Source organism: Triticum urartu, chromosome 4 (assembly GCF_003073215.2).
Source record: "Triticum urartu cultivar G1812 chromosome 4, Tu2.1, whole genome shotgun sequence".
Lineage (NCBI taxonomy): Eukaryota > Viridiplantae > Streptophyta > Magnoliopsida > Poales > Poaceae > Triticum > Triticum urartu.
The window spans coordinates 16,680,391-16,700,875 of NC_053025.1; the positions used below are offsets into that span (position 1 = coordinate 16,680,391).

Consider the following 20,485-nt stretch of genomic DNA (forward strand, 5'->3'; position numbering starts at 1 on the left):
CCGGATGGAATTGAAGCGTCTCTTGATGTGCTTGGTTCTCTTGTGAAATCTGGATTCCTTCGCTAAGGCAATTGCTCTAGTATTGTCACAAAATATTTTCATTGGACCCAATGCACTAGGTATGACACCTAGATCGGATATGAACTCCTTCATCCAGACTCCTTCATTTGCTGCTTCCGAAGCAGCTATGTACTCCGCTTCACATGTAGATCCTGCCACGACGCTTTGTTTAGAACTGCACCAACTGACAGCTCCACCATTTAATGTAAACACGTATCCGGTTTGCGATTTAGAATCGTCCGGATTAGTGTCAAAGCTTGCATCAACATAACCGTTTACGATGAGCTCTTTGTCCCCTCCATATACGAGAAACATATCCTTAGTCCTTTCCAGGTACTTCAGGATGTTCTTGACCGCTGTCCAGTGATCCACTCCTGGATTACTTTGGTACCTCCCTGCTAAACTTATAGCAAGGCACACATCAGGTCTGGTACACAGCATTGCATACATGATAGAGCCTATGGCTGAAGCATAGGGAACATCTTTCATTTTCTCTCTATCTTCTACAGTGGTCAGGCATTGAGTCTTACTCAACTTCACACCTTGTAACACAGGCAAGAACCCTTTCTTTGCTTGATCCATTTTGAACTTCTTCAAAACTTTGTCAAGGTATGTGCTTTGTGAAAGTCCAATTAAGCGTCTCGATCTATCTCTATAGATCTTAATGCCCAATATGTAAGCAGCTTCACCGAGGTCTTTCATTGAAAAAAAATTATTCAAGTATCCTTTTATGCTATCCAGAAATTCTATATCATTTCCGATTAGTAATATGTCATCCACATATAATATCAGAAATGCTACAGAGCTCCCACTCACTTTCTTGTAAATACAGGCTTCTCCAAAAGTCTGTACAAAACCAAATTCTTTGATCACACTATCAAAGCGTTTATTCCAACTCTGAGAGACTTGCACCAGTCCATAAATGGATCGCTGGAGCTTGCACACTTTGTTAGCTCCCTTTGGATCGACAAAACCTTCCGGTTGCATCATATTCAACTCTTCTTCCAGAAATCCATTCAAGAATGAAGTTTTGACATCCATCTGCCAAATTTCATAATCATAAAATGCGGCAATCGCTAACATGATTCAGACAGACTTAAGCATCGCTACGGGTGAGAAGGTCTCATCATAGTCAATCCCTTGAACTTGTCGAAAACCTTTCGCAACAAGTCGAGCTTTGTAGATAGTAACATTACCGTCAGCGTAAGTCTTCTTCTTGAAGATCCATTTATTCTCAATTGCTTGCCGATCATCGGGCAAGTCAACCAAAGTCCACACTTTGTTCTCATACGTGGATCCCATCTCAGATTTCATGGCTTCAAGCCATTTTGCGGAATCTGGGCTCACCATCACTTCTTCATAGTTCGTAGGTTCATCATGATCTAGTAGCATGACTTCCAGAACAGGATTACCGTACCACTCTGGTGCGGATCTTACTCTGTTTGATCTACGAGGTTCAGTAGTAACTTGATCTGAAGTTCCATGATCATCATCATTAACTTCCTCACTAATTGGTGTAGGTGTCACAGAAACCGGTTTCTGTGATGTACTACTTTCCAATAAGGGAGCAGGTACAGTTACCTCATCAGGTTCTACTTTCCTCCCACTCACTTCTTTCGAGAGAAACTCCTTCTCTAGAAAGGATCCATTCTTAGCAACGAATGTCTTGCCTTCGGATCTGTGATAGAAGGTGTACCCAACAGTCTCCTTTGGGTATCCTATGAAGACACATTTCTCCGATTTGGGTTCGGGCTTATCAGGTTGAAGCTTTTCACATAAGCATCGCAGCCCCAAACTTTAAGAAACAACAACTTTGGTTTCTTGCCAGACCACAGTTCATAAGGCGTCGTCTCAACGGATTTTGATGGTGCCCTATTTAATGTGAATGCGGCCGTCTCTAAAGCATAACCCCAAAACGATAGCGGTAAATCTGTAAGAGACATCATAGATCGCACCATATCAAGTAAAGTATGATTACGATGTTCGGACACACCATTACGCTGTGGTGTTCCAGGTGGCATGAGTTGCAAAACTATTCCGCATTGTTTCAAATGTAGACCAAACTCGTAACTCAAATATTCTCCTCCACGATCAGATCGTAGAAACTTTATTTTCTTGTTACGATGATTTTCAACTTCACTCTGAAATTCTTTGAACTTTTCAAATGTTTCAGACTTATGTTTCATTAAGTAGATATATCCATATCTGCTTAAATCATCTGTGAAGGTGAGAAAATAACGATATCCGCCACGAGCCTCAACATTCATCGGACCACATACATCTGTATGTATGATTTCCAACAAATTTGTTGCTCTCTCCATAGTACCGGAGAACGGCGTTTTAGTCATCTTGCCCATGAGGCACGGTTCGCAAGTACCAAGTGATTCATAATCAAGTGGTTCCAAAAGTCCATCAGTATGGAGTTTCTTCATGCGCTTTACACCGATATGACCTAAACGGCAGTGCCACAAATAAGTTGCACTATCATTATCAACTCTGCATCTTTTGGCTTCAACATTATGAATATGTGTATCACTACTATCGAGATTCATCAAAAATAGACCACTCTTCAAGGGTGCATGACCATAAAAGATATTACTCATATAAATAGAACAACCATTATTCTCTGATTTAAATGAATAACCGTCTCGCATCAAACAAGATCCAGATATAATGTTCATGCTCAACGCTGGCAACAAATAACAATTATTTAGGTCTAATACTAATCCCGAAGGTAGATGTAGAGGTAGCGTGCCGACTGCGATCACATCGACTTTGGAACCATTTCCCACACGCATCGTCACCTCGTCCTTTGCCAGTGTTCGCTTAATCTGTAGTCCCTGTTTCGAGTTGCAAATATTAGCAACAGAACAAGTATCAAATACCCAGGTGCTACTGCGAGCTCTAGTAAGGTATACATCAATAACATGTATATCACATATACCTTTGTTCACCTTGCCATCCTTCTTATCCGCCAAATACTTGGGGCAGTTCCGCTTCCAGTGACCAGTCTGCTTGCAGTAGAAGCACTCAGTTTCAGGCTTAGGTCCAGACTTGGGTTTCTTCTCCTGAGCAGCAACTTGCTTGCTGTTCTTCTTGAAGTTCCCCTTCTTCTTCCCTTTGCCCTTTTTCTTGAAACTAGTGGTCTTGTTGACCATCAACACTTGATGCTCCTTCTTGATTTCTACCTCCGCAACCTTTAGCATTGCGAAGAGCTCGTGAATTGTCTTATCCATCCCTTGCATATTATAGTTCATCACGAAGCTCTTGTAGCTTGGTGGAAGTGATTGGAGAATTCTGTCAATGACGCTATCATCCGGAAGATTAACTCCCAGTTGAATCAAGTGATTACAATACCCAGACATCTTGAGTATATGCTCACTGACAGAACTATTCTCCTCCATCTTGCAGCTATAGAATTTATTGGAGACTTCATATCTCTCAATCCGGGCATTCTGCTGGAATATTAACTTCAACTCCTGAAACATCTCATATGCCCCATGACGTTCAAAACGTCGTTGAAGTCCCGGTTCTAATCCGTAAAGCATGGCACATTGAACTATCGAGTAATCATCAGCTTTGCTCTGCCAGACGTTCTTAACGTCGTCTTGCGTCGAGCAGCAGGCCTGGCACCCAGCGGTGCTTCCAGGACGTAACTTTTCTGTGCAGCAATGAGGATAATCCTCAAGTTACGGCCCAGTCCGTGTAATTGCTACCATCATCTTTCAACTTTGCTTTCTCAGGGAATGCATTAAAATTCAACGGAACAACAACACGGGCCATCTATCTACAATCAACATAAACAAGCAAAGATACTATCAGGGACTAAGTTCATGATAAATTTAAGTTCAATTAATCATATTACTTAAGAACTCCCACTTAGATAGACATCCCTCTAATCTTCTAAGTGATCACGTGATCCAAATCAACTAAACCATAACTGATCATCACGTGAAATGGAGTAGTTTTCAATGGTGAACATCACTATGTTGATCATATCTACTATATGATTCACGCTCGACCTTTCGGTCTCAGTGTTCCGAGGCCATATCTGCATATGCTAAGCTCGTCAAGTTTAACCTGAGTATTCCGCGTGTGCAAAAACTAGCTTGCACCCGTTGTAGATGGACGTAGAGCTTATCACACCCGATCATCACGTGGTGTCTGGGCACGACGAACTTTGGCAACGATGCATACTCAGGGAGAACACTTTTATCTTGAAATTTAGTGAGAGATCATCTTATAATGTTACCGTCAATCAAAGCAAGATAAGATGCATAAAAGATAAACATCACATGCAATCAATATAAGTGATATGATATGGCCATCATCATCTTGTGCTAGTGATCTCCATCTCCGAAGCACCGTCATGATCACCATCGTCACCGGCGCGACGCCTTGATCTCCATCATAGCATCATTGTCGTCTCACCAATCTTACGCTTCTACGACTATCGCTACCGCTTAGTGATAAAGTAAAGCTTTACAGGGCGATTGCATTGCATACAATAAAGCGACAACCATATGGCTCCTGCCAGTTGCCGATAACTCGGTTACAAAACATGATCATCTCATACAATAAAATTTAGCATCATGCCTTGACCATATCACATCACAACACGCCCTGCAAAAACAAGTTAGACGTCCTCTACTTTGTTTGTTGCAAGTTTTATGTGGCTGCTACGGGCTTAAGCAAGAACCAATCTTACCTACGCATCAAAACCACAACGATACTTTGTCACGTTGGTGCTGTTTTAACCTTCGCAAGGACCGGGCGTAGCCACACTCGATTCAACTAAAGTTGGAGAAACTGACACCCGCCAGCCACCTGTGTGCAAAGCACAGCGGTAGAACCAGTCTCGCGTAAGCGTACGCGTAATGTCGGTCCGGGCCGCTTCATCCAACAATACTGCTGAACCAAAGTATGACATGCTGGTAAGCAGTATGACTTATATCGCCCACAACTCACTTGTGTTCTACTCGTGCATATAACATCAAACCATAAAACCTAGGCTCTGATACCACTGTTGGGGAACGTAGTAATTTCAAAAAAATTCCTACGCACATGCAAGATCATGGTGATGCATAGCAACGAGAGGGGAGAGTGTTGTCTACGTACCCTCGTAGACCGAAGCGGAAGCATTATATCAACGCGGTTGATGTAGTCGAACGTCTTCACGATCCGACCGATCGAAGCATCGAAAGCACGGCACCTCCGAGTTCTGCACACGTACGGCTCGGTGACGTCCTCGCCTTCTTGATCCAGCAAGAAGGGCGAAGTAGTAGATGAGTTCCGGCAGCACGACGGTGTGGTGACGGTGTTGGTGAAGAACAATCTTCGCAGGGCTTCGCCTAAGCACTACGAAAACTATGACGGAGGATAAACTAGAGGAGACGGGGTTGCCGACACACGGCTTGGTGTTTCTTGATGTGTCTTGGGTGCTAGCCCTACCCCTCTATTTATATGTTGAGCCTTGGGGTCGAAACTTGCAGTAAAAGCCTCCACAAAGTTGGTTTCACCCGAAAGGCAAGAGTCCTTCTCGGACTCCAGGGCCAGACGCCAGGGTTCCCGGCGTCTGGACCCAGACGCCAGGGACCCTGGCGTCTGGCCCCTGGATTCCGCAAAACTTCCTTTTGCGCTTTCCAAAAACCTCGTGGGCTTTCCCCTTTGGCCCAGATAAAGTGTTCTCATGCCCAAACATTTCAGGAAACATCCGGAACCCCTTCCGGTGAATTCCGGAACCCTTCCGGAGATCAAACACTACTATCCACATATCAATCTTTACTTCCGGACCATTCCGGAGTTCCTTGTCATATCTGTGATCTCATCCAAAACTCCGAACAACATTCGGTCACCAACATACATAACTCATAGTACTATATCGTCAACGAACGTTAAGCGTGCGGACCCTACGGGTTCGAGAACTATGTAGACATGACCGAGACACCTCTCTGGTCAATAACCAATAGCGGGACCTGGATGCCCATATTGGCTCCTACATATTCTACGAAGATCTTTATCGGTCAGACCGCATAACAACATACGTTGTTCCCTTTGTCATCGGTATGTTACTTGCCCGAGATTCGATCGTCGGTATCTCAATACCTAGTTCAATCTCGTTACCGACAAGTCTCTTTACTCGTTCTGTAATACATCATCCCGCAACTAACTCATTAGTTGCAATGCTTGCAAGGCTTATAGTGATGTGTATTACCGAGTGGGCCCAGAGATACCTCTTCGACAATCGGAGTGACAAATCCTAATCTCGAAATACGCCAACCCAACAAGTACCTTCGGAGACACCTGTAGAGCACCTTTATAATCACCCAGTTACGTTGTGACGTTTGGTAGCACACAAAGTGTTCCTTCGGTAAACGGAGTTGCATAGTCTCATAGTCATAGGAACATGTACAAGTCATGAAGAAAGCAATAGCAACAAACTAAACGATCAAGTGCTAAGCTAACGGAATGGGTCAAGTCAATCACATCATTCTCCTAATGATGTGATCCCGTTAATGAAATGACAACTCATGTCTATGGTTAGGAAACTTAACCATCTTTGATGAACGAGCTAGTCAAGTAGAGGCATACTAGTGACACTCTGTTTGTCTATGTATTCACACATGTATTATGTTTCCGGTTAATACAATTCTAGCATGAATAATAAACATTTATCATGATATAAGGAAATAAATAATAACTTTATTATTGCCTCTAGGGCATATTTCCTTCAGGAGGTACTCTGCGTCTTTGGCTTATAACGTGCACTACTTGACCATCACCCGTTCTGCCATGTACAAGGTTGTCTGGAGATTCTGCGCCCCCCCCCCCCCCCCCCCCCCCCCCCCGCCCCCGAAAGTCAATTTTCTTGCATGGCTTGCCATCCAAGACAGGTTATGGACATCCGTTTGCTTGGCCAAGCGAGGGTGGCCAAACAGTGGTCCGTGCACCCTCTGTAGGCGTGAACAAGGACGGTCGAGCACATTTTCTTCCAATGTAGATACACTTTGAGAGTTTGGGAGATGGTTAGAGTTTGCCTTCAACTCATTGATTTGGATACTTCTGGTTGGGCGACTTACACGAGCATCCATGATTGATGGTGTGAATCGGCTTCCGCCCATAGTGCACACAAGAAAGTGATGCCTTCTATCTTTATGCTCATTTCGAAAGCAATTTGGGATGAGAGGAACGCACGGGTTTTTAGAGGCCGCTCCGCTCCATCGTTTAGCACTCTCCAACCAATCAAGCACGAGGCGAAGCTATGGATCCTACCAGGGGCGAAACATTTGGGTCTTCTGATGCCGGGAGAGTAACGGCTTGTATTTTTCTTTTCGGCCTTTGGCCGATGCCCGGATACCTTGTTAAACCTCCTTCTTATTTAATGAATGGGGCGCATAGTAATGACGACCATGCTTAGCTATTTGAATTTTTCTTGCAAACAACAATTTGCAGTTTGCTTAGGTCACGGACATCTCCTGGACCATCTCATATATTGTCTATGTACGAAACCTGCTTCTCCTCTTTTTTTACTAGGAACGTTTCCCTTTTCTGATCAAGAAATTGTTTGGCTTTCAACTCCACGGTACTGTAATAAACTGATGCTGAGGATGCTTCATTTTACATGTAGACATATTTCAGCTGTATTGGGCTTGTATGCTTGCATGCACCAGTTTGATGCGCACTGCATGGATTTGAATAATCCCCATCGGGAAGGGATTAAGTGAATTAACCAAAATGATAGGAATTAGAAGGGATCACGATTGACTAGAGGATTGCCCGGTGGCATATGACTTGTATAAATTGGGCCGATGGCTTAGGCCAACTCCAACGCACGACCCCAAATGGCTCGTCCGTGTCCGTTTGGGGGTAAATGGACAAAGCAGGACCTCCAACACGCGACCGTAAACGGACCGTCGTTCGTTTTCTGTCCGCTTCCGACCCACTCCTGGCCCAAGATTGAGACGAGTTTGCGGCAGAACGGACAGCACGCGCATGGGCGTGACGCGTGCCCTTGTCCTCTTGGCCCACCCGTCGGTGGCACAGGCGGCCACTTTCCCTCCCTTTCCTCCAAAACGCTCCCGGGCCTCGCCCTCCACTCTCCCGCGTCCTCGGCCTTCCCCCTCCCTCCATCCACCATGGCCGATGAGGCGAATCCCGGCAACCCACCACCGGCCGCCCACCCCGTGGCGAAGAAAACGAAGCCTGTGAAGAAGCTTCGGTCAGAGCTCACGTCGGCGGAGGCCGCCAAGCTCGACGCCGAATCGGCCAAGAGGAGGAACCGGCGAACTGTCATGACAAAGAAGAAGGCCGTCGTCGAGTACGCCACCAAGTGTTCCCTGCGGCGTGCGTTGCAGCACCAGGCCGACCTTGACGACAAGGAGTCCACCGTCTCCAAGGCGCGCACCCTCCTCATGTTGGGCATTGTTGGGTGCTCATCAAAGATTTCCCCAAGTTCAAGGACCAATACAATGCTCTTAAGAAGAATATAGGAGAGAAGGCGGCCATGGCTGATGAGGGAGACGTGCTCAAGAGGCCGAGGGGCAAGACAAGCTCAAAGGCTGACGAGAAGCGTGATGTGTCTTCTATAGCCTTGCAAGGAAATTCGGAGAACATGATGAGCCAAAAGGAAGTGCGGGAGGAGAGCAGGTGCAAAGGGAAGGAGGAGCAAATGAAGATATACCTAGATCTTCAAATGAAGAATCTTGACATGGAGGAGGCCGTGAAGAAGAGGAAGCTCGACATAGAGGAGGCCTCTCAACTCAAGAAGCTAGAGATCGAGGCCACCAATGCCGGAATCTTCCTCGTCCTCCTGTCAACAAGTAAACATACCAACAAGATCAATATAAGCTTTAATCATTTCTACTTTCAGAGGTCAACAAACAAAATACTTGACCCCTCAAAATGTCCCCAATTAAAACCGTGTAAATTTTAAATATAAACACTCATCTAATAATTACAAAATGTGTACCATTTTTCAGTCTATCATAGCTCAGCTTCTGGGTGTTAGAACAAACACAAAATGAATAACCAAGCCAACACGACTAAGCAACAGTAGAAACACTTCACAGTAACCAAAATAATAAATCTAGCAAGATATCTTGTTTTAATCTCATCTGCAGAAAACACTTCGTACATGGTAGTGCTTTAGGTGAACATTCATAGTCATGACTGATCACATATGCTAGTATCAGAAAATTAGTAGTGCTTTTGCTTTCTGGATATAGTGGTTGATTATTTGCATCCAGCGCAATTAAAAAAGGCATCCCTGAAAAGAAAATACTATAGCTGGCAGCTTAGCCTCCTAGCAAAGTGCAACTGCTGTCCTGCTTGAGATATATTTACTTGACCCTACAGAGGCAGGAGTCCAATCGAGTAAGTTAAGGGCATTGAGTTTGGAATCAGACTACGGCTAACCAGGAGGAACCATATAGTCCTCTAGGAAATGTGACCCTCTCATCAAGAATAACAATTACATGTACCTACATTTTCTTCTCTATATAAATCTACACCAACTACCAAGACACTAGCATGGGCATGGCTCACAGGGCAGCCACCAACAAATAACGCCAAAAATCTTCAGTGAAGACCGAGGCAAAAGTTTCAGGAGTTCGGGTTATTCTAAAACTTGCATTAACACAATGCTCTCCGGGAAATCAAATCCTTTATGCATAAAAAACTGAAATGCCATCAGCGAAATATGTATGCACCATTACACACTAAGTGTCCAGACGACCGCTGTGAGTTGGATAAGGTCTCTCATCATATGGCACAAAATAAAAACAGTACTTGAATTCCCAGCAACCCAAAACAATGGGAAAACACCACAAAAGTTAAACGATAACCCAAGTTCATGATTGGCTGTTTGGAAAATGCAAGACAGCACAATTTATCCAGGAGAACTACTTAATTATTAATGCATCATTTCAAATGTGTACCCCACCTCAGTGATTTAAAATAGGTATGTACTCCCTCCGTCCGGAAATACTTGTTATCAAAATGGATAAAAAGGGGTGTATCTAGAACTAAAATACATCTAGATACATCCCCTTTTATTCATCTTGATGACAAGTATTTCCGGACGGAGGGAGTATGTAGGTGCATTTTAATAGTACTCTACACCAAAGAACTGTGATATTACCAAAGGTGTAGTAAGGTGATGACAGTGCTGTCTAGCTTTTGTTCCAATAATCATAATACTAAAAGGTGGAGATGGACATTGTACAGTTTCTAAATATAATGTCTGAGGCAACATGCAGTAGGTGATGCTTGGACGATTTACAGTGAATATACCATGATTTTTAGTTTTAAAAGCATAAAGAACTGTACACGTACACACAGGTTTAAATCTAGGGAAATCAATGCAGAAGCGATGCCAGCATAAAATTGTTACTAAAAATATCACAATGTTGTTATAAAGAATGGAGAACTGTGAACGTGAACTCTTAGGTTAGAAATCCCATTTTGCAATTTAGGAAAATGACACTACCTTTAGTGTTAGCACACACAAAAGAGCAACACTATAACTTCTATACATATTTAAATTGCAAGTGATTTTATGATGAGCCCTAGAGGCTGGAGCTTTACCCATGTCATATTAATGCTGAGTAAATAATTACATACTATCTCAACAATCAAGCTTGCGCAACGAACTACAAAACTGGCAAGAACAATAGGGCTATAGATTCTGCAACTAGCAGCATTGCAATGCGCCTAGGAGATTGCGGCTAAAAATAATAAGAATTCCTCAAATGGAAGTCAAAGAAGATTCCTCGGGACTTAACAAAATGGAAGTCAAAGAATATTACGAATGATCTATAGTTATGGAAGAGAATCTGCAACTCAGAAAAGTAATCTAGCAATAATATCGAAGTACACAGCTAGGATGCCAACGAACATATATTACCAGACCCAAAGAATATACAACTATTAAGTTGTGTTATCAAAGTAATGTTGGTCACAAGTCCTAGACTTGTAATCATAAAGTAGATAAGCAACAAGAAGTAAGAATGACAGATAGGAGTAAAATGGTCCCCAGGTCCCAGGAGCATGTGCTCCTTCAGTGGACGGTAAATAAATAATTCTGAGTGTCTAAAATTCAGGTAAAATTACACATGCAAATGTTTGAACCATTCAGATTCCAGTAGGTTTTCTTGGAAAAACAAACACTTTTTTGCGCCTGAGCAAAAGAAACAAATCTGGGCTCTAAAATGTAATCTTTAGAGGCACAAAACTTGTACAGAAAAAAAGGAGACCCAGTGCTAGAAGCTCCTACGCCAGGTGGGGCCTGGGGAAGGATTATACGAGGCAAGCCTTACCCCTGCACACTGCAATGCAGAGAGGCCGCCTCCAAACTTGTTTTACACAATGGGTACAAATATTGTCAGAGCGCTAAACTTGGTTTCTCCACTCATGCTGCAGAAATGCCAGCTTTTTCCGTTAAATTTACAAACGTAATAAAATACAAGAGAATTTACATGTGTATCCTTTTCAGAATGTTTTGATATCAGGGATTGGGATTGCTGTTCTTTTCAACCAGCATTTTAAGTAATGGCCAACAAAGTAAAAAAGGAACAAATGTACAATAAACAATCATGTTATTGCATGACTGCAATATGATGAATTCTAGCGCGTGATATTTATAATCTTTAATACAACAAAAACTCAATTACTATGTTTGCAAACTGCGAAGACCCATCAGAATAGAGACCATCCTGTACCTAGATAGTGGTAGCACTACACATAATATTATACAAAGATCATAGTTTTTAAGTTATTATTTTCAGCGTTTTTTCCAGAACACCAATGCACAGGCACTGTCTGTTATATCTAAGCAACGACGCACAACATCCATATGAAACAGCATAATATACACCCCAAATGGATCGACCTTACAGTTTTCCAATTAAAGCTATAATCCACATTGATCATTACTACTGAATCAGCACAAAAAGCACCAGCAGCAGCAACAATGATGATAATAATAATACTAGGAGCACTGTGCACTACAGCAGATCAATCGTTGACAAAGATCAGAACAAAGTTTCAGGGCAATGATCACTTCACCATGCTAAGCATATACTATTAAATTACTAAGGAGTGCAATTTGCTATTTCACCTTGTGATTTTCAGCAGCTAGGGTCTCCTTGAGTGATGGTGCCTCTGGTGAGTCGGTCATGCTCATCTGTGCCTGCAGACCTTCAGCTCCATGGTTCCCAGCAACTGCAGGTGCTGTGTAGTAGTCTGATGCCATGATCCTGTCTAACTTGGACCTCACCGCAGCATCTACAGCAAAAGGCCACAAATTTCAATCAGCAATCACCTCAAATCAAACCAAATTACAAACCTATATCAACCCTCACATGTAACAGAGGAGCCAGGGTGGATCGGCGCATCAGCACGGGTTAGCCATAGGCGGGCATGATGGGCACAGGCCTGGAGTGCGTCATGGTGGGAGACACCATCTGCGGAAGAAGGGCGAGCCGCGGCAAGGGCCGCCACAGCAGACACTGCATCAAGGTCGTTCTCCACGAGCAGGTCCACGGTATCATCCCATACGTAGCCGTGGGTGATGCAGCTGCTCCGTTCGTTCTTGCACGCAACCATGGTGGTGATGAACTCGTTCGGTGACTTGACATAAAAAAGGGAGCCGAAGTAGATGAGCGCGAGGAGGTCCTGGATGGACAAATCGGAGCCAAAGGATGAGGAACCGGCAGCAGGTGCAGGGACGGTGGAGAGCTCCTTGGTGAGAGCAGTGGAGAGTGGTACGCGGAGGCGCTCAAGCTCGTCAATGAGCGCGGCGATGACGGGCTTGGAGTGCATGAGCTCCTTCTGCTCCTGGTTAAGCATCTTGCCGGCAGCGACGGACTCCTCCATATGCGCGATGCGATTCTGCTTCTTCCGCAGCACACAGAGACGCTTCGACACCACCGAGAGCACCGGCCCTTCCTTGATTTCAAATATTGTCCCTTTGGTTTCAAATTCTTTAACCAACTCTGCAAAAAAATGCAAAGCATAATGTAAGGCAACAGTAATGTTTTCATCAACAAAAAAGCAACTAATTACATGTGTTATCAGACTACCATATTAACTAGTGCTTTTCCGGTTATTACAATTTTTTGTTAACTCCGTAAATTTATTAGGGACGAGTACCTGAAGTCGTGCCAAAAGAGCTAAAAAGAACACACGGTTCATATGTTGGTTCGAACCACGCCGTCTTTTGAGGAGCACACTGCGCACCAGACTCGAGCTTCAAACTTTTGGTGTCCACAGTAAGTACATATGCTGTCGGATGGCACATGCTCTCGTTCGCCATAATGTAAATAACATTGTCATCAAGCAAGCTTAATGTAGGACCAGCACTAGTCAATTTCTTCCAAGTCAAATTGTTTTCCTCATCAAAAATCCCAGGCAACAAATTCGGCAAACTTGAGTCGGTGAAAGATATCTCAGATGTATCAATCGTCAAGCCATCACACCAAACATCTGAATAAATTGATCTGGTCCATGTTTTAGCCATCCAGCCATAATCCTTTGCTCGCTTCATGTTGAAGAAAGCATCTTGCACATGAAAATCTAACTCAACACACTTGATCAAATCATTGAATATCGTCACATGACGGTGTGGTCTTGGAGTGAGATTCTCAAACATCAAATGGAACTCAGACGTATCACACGGTTCCGGAACTGGCAACGGAACAAAACGGATGGTAGGCTTTTTATCCAAAACATTGCATAAGAGAATTCCCCACCAGAGATCAATCCAACCTATGATACCCTTTTCTGCATATGCCACGCTCATGGTATTATGAAGCAATAGCTTATCCCTGGCATTCCTTGTCTCATTATCCTCAGCGATACAAGCGACCTGAGAGTGCCAATCATTCGTGTCAGATCACTATATGTGGAGTGTGTAATGTTTGCGAGACTCAAGTCTGAAATATTCAACATGTGGGAAAATGACAGCAAAGTCTTCACTGTTATCACTAACAGGCAAGATGGTAGCCATGTTTGGCGAAAAAGAAGACGGGTATGGCCTTGCAAGAAGATGAAGAGAGGCGAAATCGGGCCCTGCTTTGTAAACAAAATAGTCGATGAACAAGTAACGGTTGACACTGTCCGAGAAGGTGATAGCCAGCAGTACAAAGCCTCCAGTTACACCAAGTATACGAGGCGGTGCTGTCAAGCGATCCCCGGTCTGATCAACGCAGCTGACCAGGCACAGTGAGATGGCTGGAGGGTCAACTGCTTCAAAAGAAACCTCCAAGTGAACCCCTTTGCTATTCTTGGATTTTGCGGTAGTGGAATTTTTCAACTCGCCCACTAAACATTTTTTATCCAAGAGGATTTGGGGGTGGTGGCCACACGGAGAAGGATGGTCTTGCATTGCCATGACGGAAGTGAAAGGGTGCCGATGAAGATATGGATCGTGGAAGGCGGCGAATGGCCTAGCCCTGGGAATTGACGGGAAAGAAGCTCGGGGGTCGATGTCAGGGAATCAGGGTAGATGAGCTCGGACTATGGCTGCCTGGGAGTCAGGGCAGACGGCCGGAGACGGAGCATCGTGGAAAAGGCCGAAGGTGGGAAGCGCCGGGATGGCGGTGGTGGCGGCAGCGGCAGGCGGTCGAGGCGCTCGGCGGCAGGCGGTCGCGGTGCGCCGCGACGGCAGGCGGTCGCGGTGCGCGGCGGCGACGGTGGAGCCGAACCCTAGCGAGGCGGCGGCACGAGGGAGACAGATTGAGCGAGGGGAAGAACCGAAGGAGCGAGACAGACCTTTTTGACAGATCGGTCGCAACAGATCCTCGAACGCTCGGGGCGGCCGGCCCATGTAGTGTAAGGCTCGGTAGCGAGTTGTTTCCAGTGAGTTTGTTTTTCCTTTTTTTGAGGTTTTTTTTTCTGTTTTATTAGTTTTCAGTGGGTTTTTATTTTGGTTTTCCAGGAAAACACGAGATTTATTTATTTATTAAAAATATATTTCTTAAAAAAATACATGGAATTTTTGAAAATTTGAGAATATTTTCTAATATGTTTATGAGCATTTTATGAAAGAATATAAACACTTTTTTATATTTCTGAACATTTTAAGAAATTTTTGTAAATGATGAACGTTACAGTTTTTAGTAATAGACTAGCACAAGTGTTTCGTGGCTCTCTTGGTAGGTTTTGGAATATTTGAGAATACATAGGCGAAAGAAATAGGTCGGCAGAGTCATGAGGGGCCCACAAGGGTGGGGGGCACGCCCTACCCCCTGGGCGCACCCTCCGCCCTTGTGGGTGCCTCATGGCTTCCCTGACATGTACAGCAAGTCCTCTGGATGTCTTTTGGTCCAAGAAAAATCATCGCGAAAGTTTCATTCCGTTTGGACTCCGTTTGATATTCCTTTTCTGCGAAACTCTAAAACAAGGGAAAAACAGGAGCTGACACTGGGCTCTAGGTTAATAGGTTAGTCTCAAAAATAATATAAAATAGCATAATAATGCATATAAAACATCAAAAACAAATATATAATAGTATGGAACAATCAAAATTTATAAATACGTTGAAGACGTATCAACGCCTTCGTCGCTGGTACCCACCCCTCTCAACCAAAGCTTTCACCTATAGGCCAGAGACCCTCCACCTCGATGAGCCTCTTAGGAGAAGGCTAAACCACCGATACGTGCCACATGCCAGTGGAAGACCACGTGAACCGAACAAGGAGCAAGCTGCTCGATGCCTCTCCATCGCACCACGTCAACAAAGTGGCTAGCTCGCCCAGAGGCCACCCACACCTCCACAGCCCAAGCACGCCTGCGACGACACTGGCAGAGCAAGGCACACGCCACCACTGAAGCATTTACCACTGAGCCCCACCTTAACGACCTCATAAGACTAACTCCGCCGCGCGACCCTATCCCGTCCGGCCCCGTCCGTTTGGGGTAAAAGGGACAAACCGGACGGCCCAGCGCGCGACGGCCTGGACCCATCTGGTCCGTTTTGTGTCCGGGCCGACTCATTTCGAGCGCAAACTTGCGCCGGGTTTGGGTCGCGGCGGACAGCAAGTGGACGCGGCGCTCGTCCACGTCGGGGCCGCGTGGCAGGCGGCCACCTACCTCCCACCGCTTGACATTAATGCGCACACGCGGTTGGCCCCACCTGTCATCCGCCCAGGCGAACGGTCGCCGTCCTTTTTAAATGAGGAAGCCGTTGACCGGTCGTCGCCCACACTCCCCATTCCAACCCGCTGCCTCCTCGAAACCCGACACCCCCAAACCCTAGCCTATCCCTGTCCTCGAACTCGCCGGCCGGCTGCCTCGCAGCAATGGGGCTATGGAACCACGGCCGCAAGGGGAAGCACGACCGCGAGGCTGGCTCCTCCTCGGGACGCCGCCGCGGCTCCGTGAAAGAGGAGGCCGCATCGCCACCGCGTCGGGCCCCCGCGCCTGCCCCATTCACCATCGGCCCTAGGGCCGCCGGTGAGCGCAACCGGCAGTACATCAACGCGGATGTATGCCGGCGCTATTGGGAGACGATGACGCCGATCCCGTGGAGCGACGTCCACCTCCCCAACAATTGGCACCTCTCCGCCGACCAGGTCCCGATCCCACCGGTCCCGACGGGCGACCGTGCGCGCCACGACGAGATCGTGCGCCGCCGCCGCCTCCTCCCCGGTGACCTCTACTACGACGATAGGTACGCCCCCGACTCCGTGCTCTGGGACACGTGGCTATGGGACGAGCACGACGTGCGGCGCGCCTCTTACTTCGCCGGCACGTCGTCGGGGCTGCGGCGGCCGCGGCGGGAGGTGCGCGGGAGTACGCGGGTGCGCGGCCTCACACCCACGTCGTCGCCTTCCCCATCTCCATCGCCACCTCCACCTCCTCGCATGACAGTGGAGGAGGAGGCCCAGCTCATGCAACGTGTCATGGAGGACTCCATGAACACGCACGATGAGCGCCAATGGCGGGGCCTCGAGTAGACGGTGGCTCTCTTTTTGGCCGGCGACATCGCCTTCCCCGAGCTGCAGATGGTAAGGGCGGAGGAGGTGATGGGGGAGGAGCTGGTGGCCGCGTTCCACCCGAGCCTGGTGGGCCAGCAGTGGAGCTGGTCATGCACGGCTCCGGAGATGGCCGACGCCGTGGGTGGCGTGAACTGGTGCCCCACGCCGCCGCGGTCACCGGAGCAGGAGGCGTCGCCATGGGAGGAGGTGGTGCAGGCACCTCCCGCCTTCCGGCCCGCCACCGAGTACCGTGAACCGCCGTCCCACCTCTGGACGCCGCCGGACTATGTCGACCTCGTCAGCGATGACGACGACACCGGCGACCACCGAAGACGGCGACGGCCACGGCATCGACGGGCACGGCAGGAGCGCGCGGGCAGCGTTTTTATTTATTTTTAAGTTAATTATGCCAAACTGGACGTTCGCTTTATTTTAGTTTTTCAGTTTCTTTTAATCACGTCCACTCCGGACATGATTTGGGGTGCGGCCGCGCGTTAGGCGCACCCAGGACCCAACTGAAGGGGACATGAGCGAACCCATTGCCGCTCCAAAGAGACAAAATCCAGCCAAACTGGACGTTCGTTTGGGGACGTGAGGTGAAGTTGGCCTAACTCACGTCGTGCCCTCACCAGAGCTCGCCAAGAACGGATCTAGGCGCCAAACCATCTGTCCCGTGTGTGACGGCTTGGTCTCCTGTCTGGCGCTTCTTGTGGCGACCTAGGGTTCGCCTCCTCGTCCCCCAACCCGGCGGCGGCAGATCCATCTCGTCCCAGCCCCTTCGGCAGCTTCGGAGGCCAGCGACCCAACCTCCCTCTCTCGTCCGCATAGATCCCAACCCATCTCCACCAGAGGCCTTCCGTGTGAGTCTGGGGCACGCGGTCGTACTTCCACCAAATCTCTAGTTTTTTTTGTTTCTCCGGTGACGCACGGGCGTTTGGAGGCTGGGGGGTAGCATGGAGGGAGTCGAAGGAATGTTGAAGAAGATGAACCTGTCCGAGGCAGAGAGGAGGGAAGTCAAGGTGGGCTGGAAGAGGGCGACGGCGAGGGAGGAAAGTGTGCCAAAGGCGATGGGGAAGCTGATCTCGGACAGGCCGGGGTATGCAGAAGGAATGGGGATTGCGCTGGGGCGAGTGTGGTGCCCGATGAAGAGACTGGAGGTCAAGGAGATGGGGAGAACCGATTTCTGTTTATGTTCCATCAGGAGGCAGGGAAACGAAAGGCGCTCGAGAATGGGCCATGGACCTTCGGCAAGGAGCTTCTGGTGATGGAGGATTTCGACCCTAGGAAGACACTAGATGAATATGTGTTTGAAACAGTTCCAATATGGGTCCGTATTTTTAATTTTCCTTTGGGAATGATGTGTAAGGAAATGGGGGAGGATCTAGCAGATGAGATAGGGGAATTGGTAGAAGTGGATTCGGGTGAGGATGGCTCGGCGTTGGGGTAGTGCCTGAGAGTGAAGGTGCGAATCAGAATTGCTGAGCCACTTATGCGAGGAATCTTTCTGGATATTGATCCAGTGGATGATGGGGCAATGGAGGAGGAGGGAGGGGAGGAGGAGGAAGAGAGGGAAAAGGAAGACGAAACGGGTGGGAGGAAGAAGAAGAGAAAGGAAGATGAAAGAATATGGTGCCGTTTTGAGTACGAGTTTTTGCCAGACTTCTGCTACACATGTGGTAGGCTGGGGCATTTAGATAAGGACTGTAAAACAAAACTCAAAAGGGGACAAGCTGCTGAATTCGGGAGATGGATGAAATATGCCCCAGAGAAGCCTCAATCATATTACATGGTCCGGGGTGGACCGAGGGAGACGAGTGGAGGCAGCTCGGGAAGGAAGAAGGGTTGGTCGAATAGTGAGGGAAAGAGCAGGAGTGATGCACCATCGTGGAGGAAACCACCAACTTGCACAACCGATGGGGGTAAGAAGAAGAATGATGATGGGGAGGAGGTCACGAGTCCACTTAAGATTGGTCCAACTGCTAAGGGGGCTAATGACACTGCAGTGGGAGAGAAGAATAAAAAACAACTTGATTTTGGGAAGGGGGACGCCAACGATCCAAGCCTGGCTGGGATGGAAAACATTATAGAGACGGCAGTAAGGGGTGGTGGTGGTGTGATAGTGGGTGTTGGGAATGGGTCGAATGAAAACCACAGTGTGCCAGGGAACAAAGAGGAAGATGGGGTAGGAAATATTGTAAACAGCCCAAGGGCTGAACCAAGAGGGAGGAATGGGAAGTTCAAGAGAAAACCTAGGGAGAGTGTGGAAGGCAAAACATGTGGAGTAATAATAGAAAAAAAAAGAGGAGGGGGAGGAGATGGAAGTGGACAGCCAGGGGTCACCGAAGAAAATCAAAGGGAACGAAGCAAGTACCCAAGAAATGGAGGGAGTACACACCGTTTTGAATGCGGGACTGCCGAGTCAGTCCTGCGAGCAGAAATGAGAATCATCACATGGAATTGCCGGGTTTTGGGGAATGGCCCGGCAATTCGAGGACTCCTGGATATCCGGGAGAAGGAGGACCCCGACATACTCTTTTTGTCGGAGACGAAATTGATACGTAGTAGGCTGGAGTGGCTGCGGTGGAAGTTGGGCCTTACGAATATGATGGTTAAGGACTGTGAAGGTTAGAGTGGAGGTTTGGCTTTATTCTGGAAGAATGAGGTGAACTTGAGAGTGGTGGGCTTCATGTCTAGATATCACATCGATTCGGAGATCACGGAAGAGGACGGGTTTGTGTGGCGATTCACAGGGATGTATGGGGAGCCGAAACATGATGATAAGGATAAAACTTGGCGTCTTATGAGCAACCTGAAGGTACAAAACAACAAACCGTGGCTTTGCTCAAGAGACTTCAATGAGGTTTTACACCCATGGGAGAAGGAAGGGGGGGCACCTAGATCACAGAATTGCATGGACAAGTTTAAAGCTACACTTGAGGCGTGTGAACTTGGAGACTTGGGCTTCATAGGAGATGCATTTACATGGCGGAATCACAGCCATACTGCAGTTAATTACATAAAGGAGCGGATTGACAGAGCAGTGGCTACACAATCATGGTGCAACCGGTTTTCTGCTTTTAAGGTCACTAACGGAGATCCTCGACACTCGGACCACAGACCAATCATCATTGACACACAAGGAGGAGCTAAGAGACAGCAAGGCGCGACTCGGAGCTCTACGCCGACGTTTGAGGCGAAGTGGCTGGAGGAAGAGGACTGTAGGGCAATGGTAGAAAATGCTTGGAAGAAGGGAGTGCAGTTGGAAGGAAAAGGGGTGGCAGCAGCTGTTAAAGGAGTCATGGTTGAATTAGTGGACTGGAGTAGAAATATTTTGGGGGACTTGGAGAAAAGAATTAGCAAAACAAAGAAGGAGTTGGAGAAGTGTCGAAGGAGCAGCATTAGTGCAGAGCAGGTTCGGAGGGAGGAACTACTTAGATTTGAACTGGGGA

At 47.1% G+C, this 20,485-nt stretch overlaps 1 protein-coding gene and 1 non-coding gene across 2 annotated transcripts; both read right to left on the reverse strand.

The window, feature by feature from the left end:
• Window positions 1–9,742: 9,742 nt before the first annotated feature.
• LOC125555141 lies at window positions 9,743–9,829 on the reverse strand. The gene has a single exon (XR_007304569.1). It is a non-coding gene; the product is annotated as a small nucleolar RNA Z161/Z228 (small nucleolar RNA).
• A 2,337-nt stretch (window positions 9,830–12,166) lies between these two features.
• LOC125554537 lies at window positions 12,167–13,409 on the reverse strand. Its single transcript, XM_048718063.1, has 3 exons — window positions 13,210–13,409; window positions 12,420–13,052; window positions 12,167–12,342 (listed from the first exon to the last, which is right to left on the reverse strand). Exons 1-3 carry the CDS (start codon window positions 13,370–13,372, stop codon window positions 12,167–12,169), a joined length of 972 nt encoding a protein of 323 aa, XP_048574020.1. The 5' UTR covers window positions 13,373–13,409.
• Between the last annotated feature and the right edge of the window lie 7,076 nt (window positions 13,410–20,485).

Coding starts and splice junctions, on each gene's coding strand:
- LOC125554537 (XM_048718063.1), bottom strand. CDS start 13,372: ATGGCGAACGAGAGCATGTGCCATCCGACAGCATATGTACTTACTGTG. Junction 13,053..13,209: donor CTCTTTTGGCACGACTTCAG/GTACTCGTCCCT, acceptor ATTTTTTTGCAG/AGTTGGTTAAAGAATTTGAA. Junction 12,343..12,419: donor CCCTGGCTCCTCTGTTACAT/GTGAGGGTTGAT, acceptor CTTTTGCTGTAG/ATGCTGCGGTGAGGTCCAAG.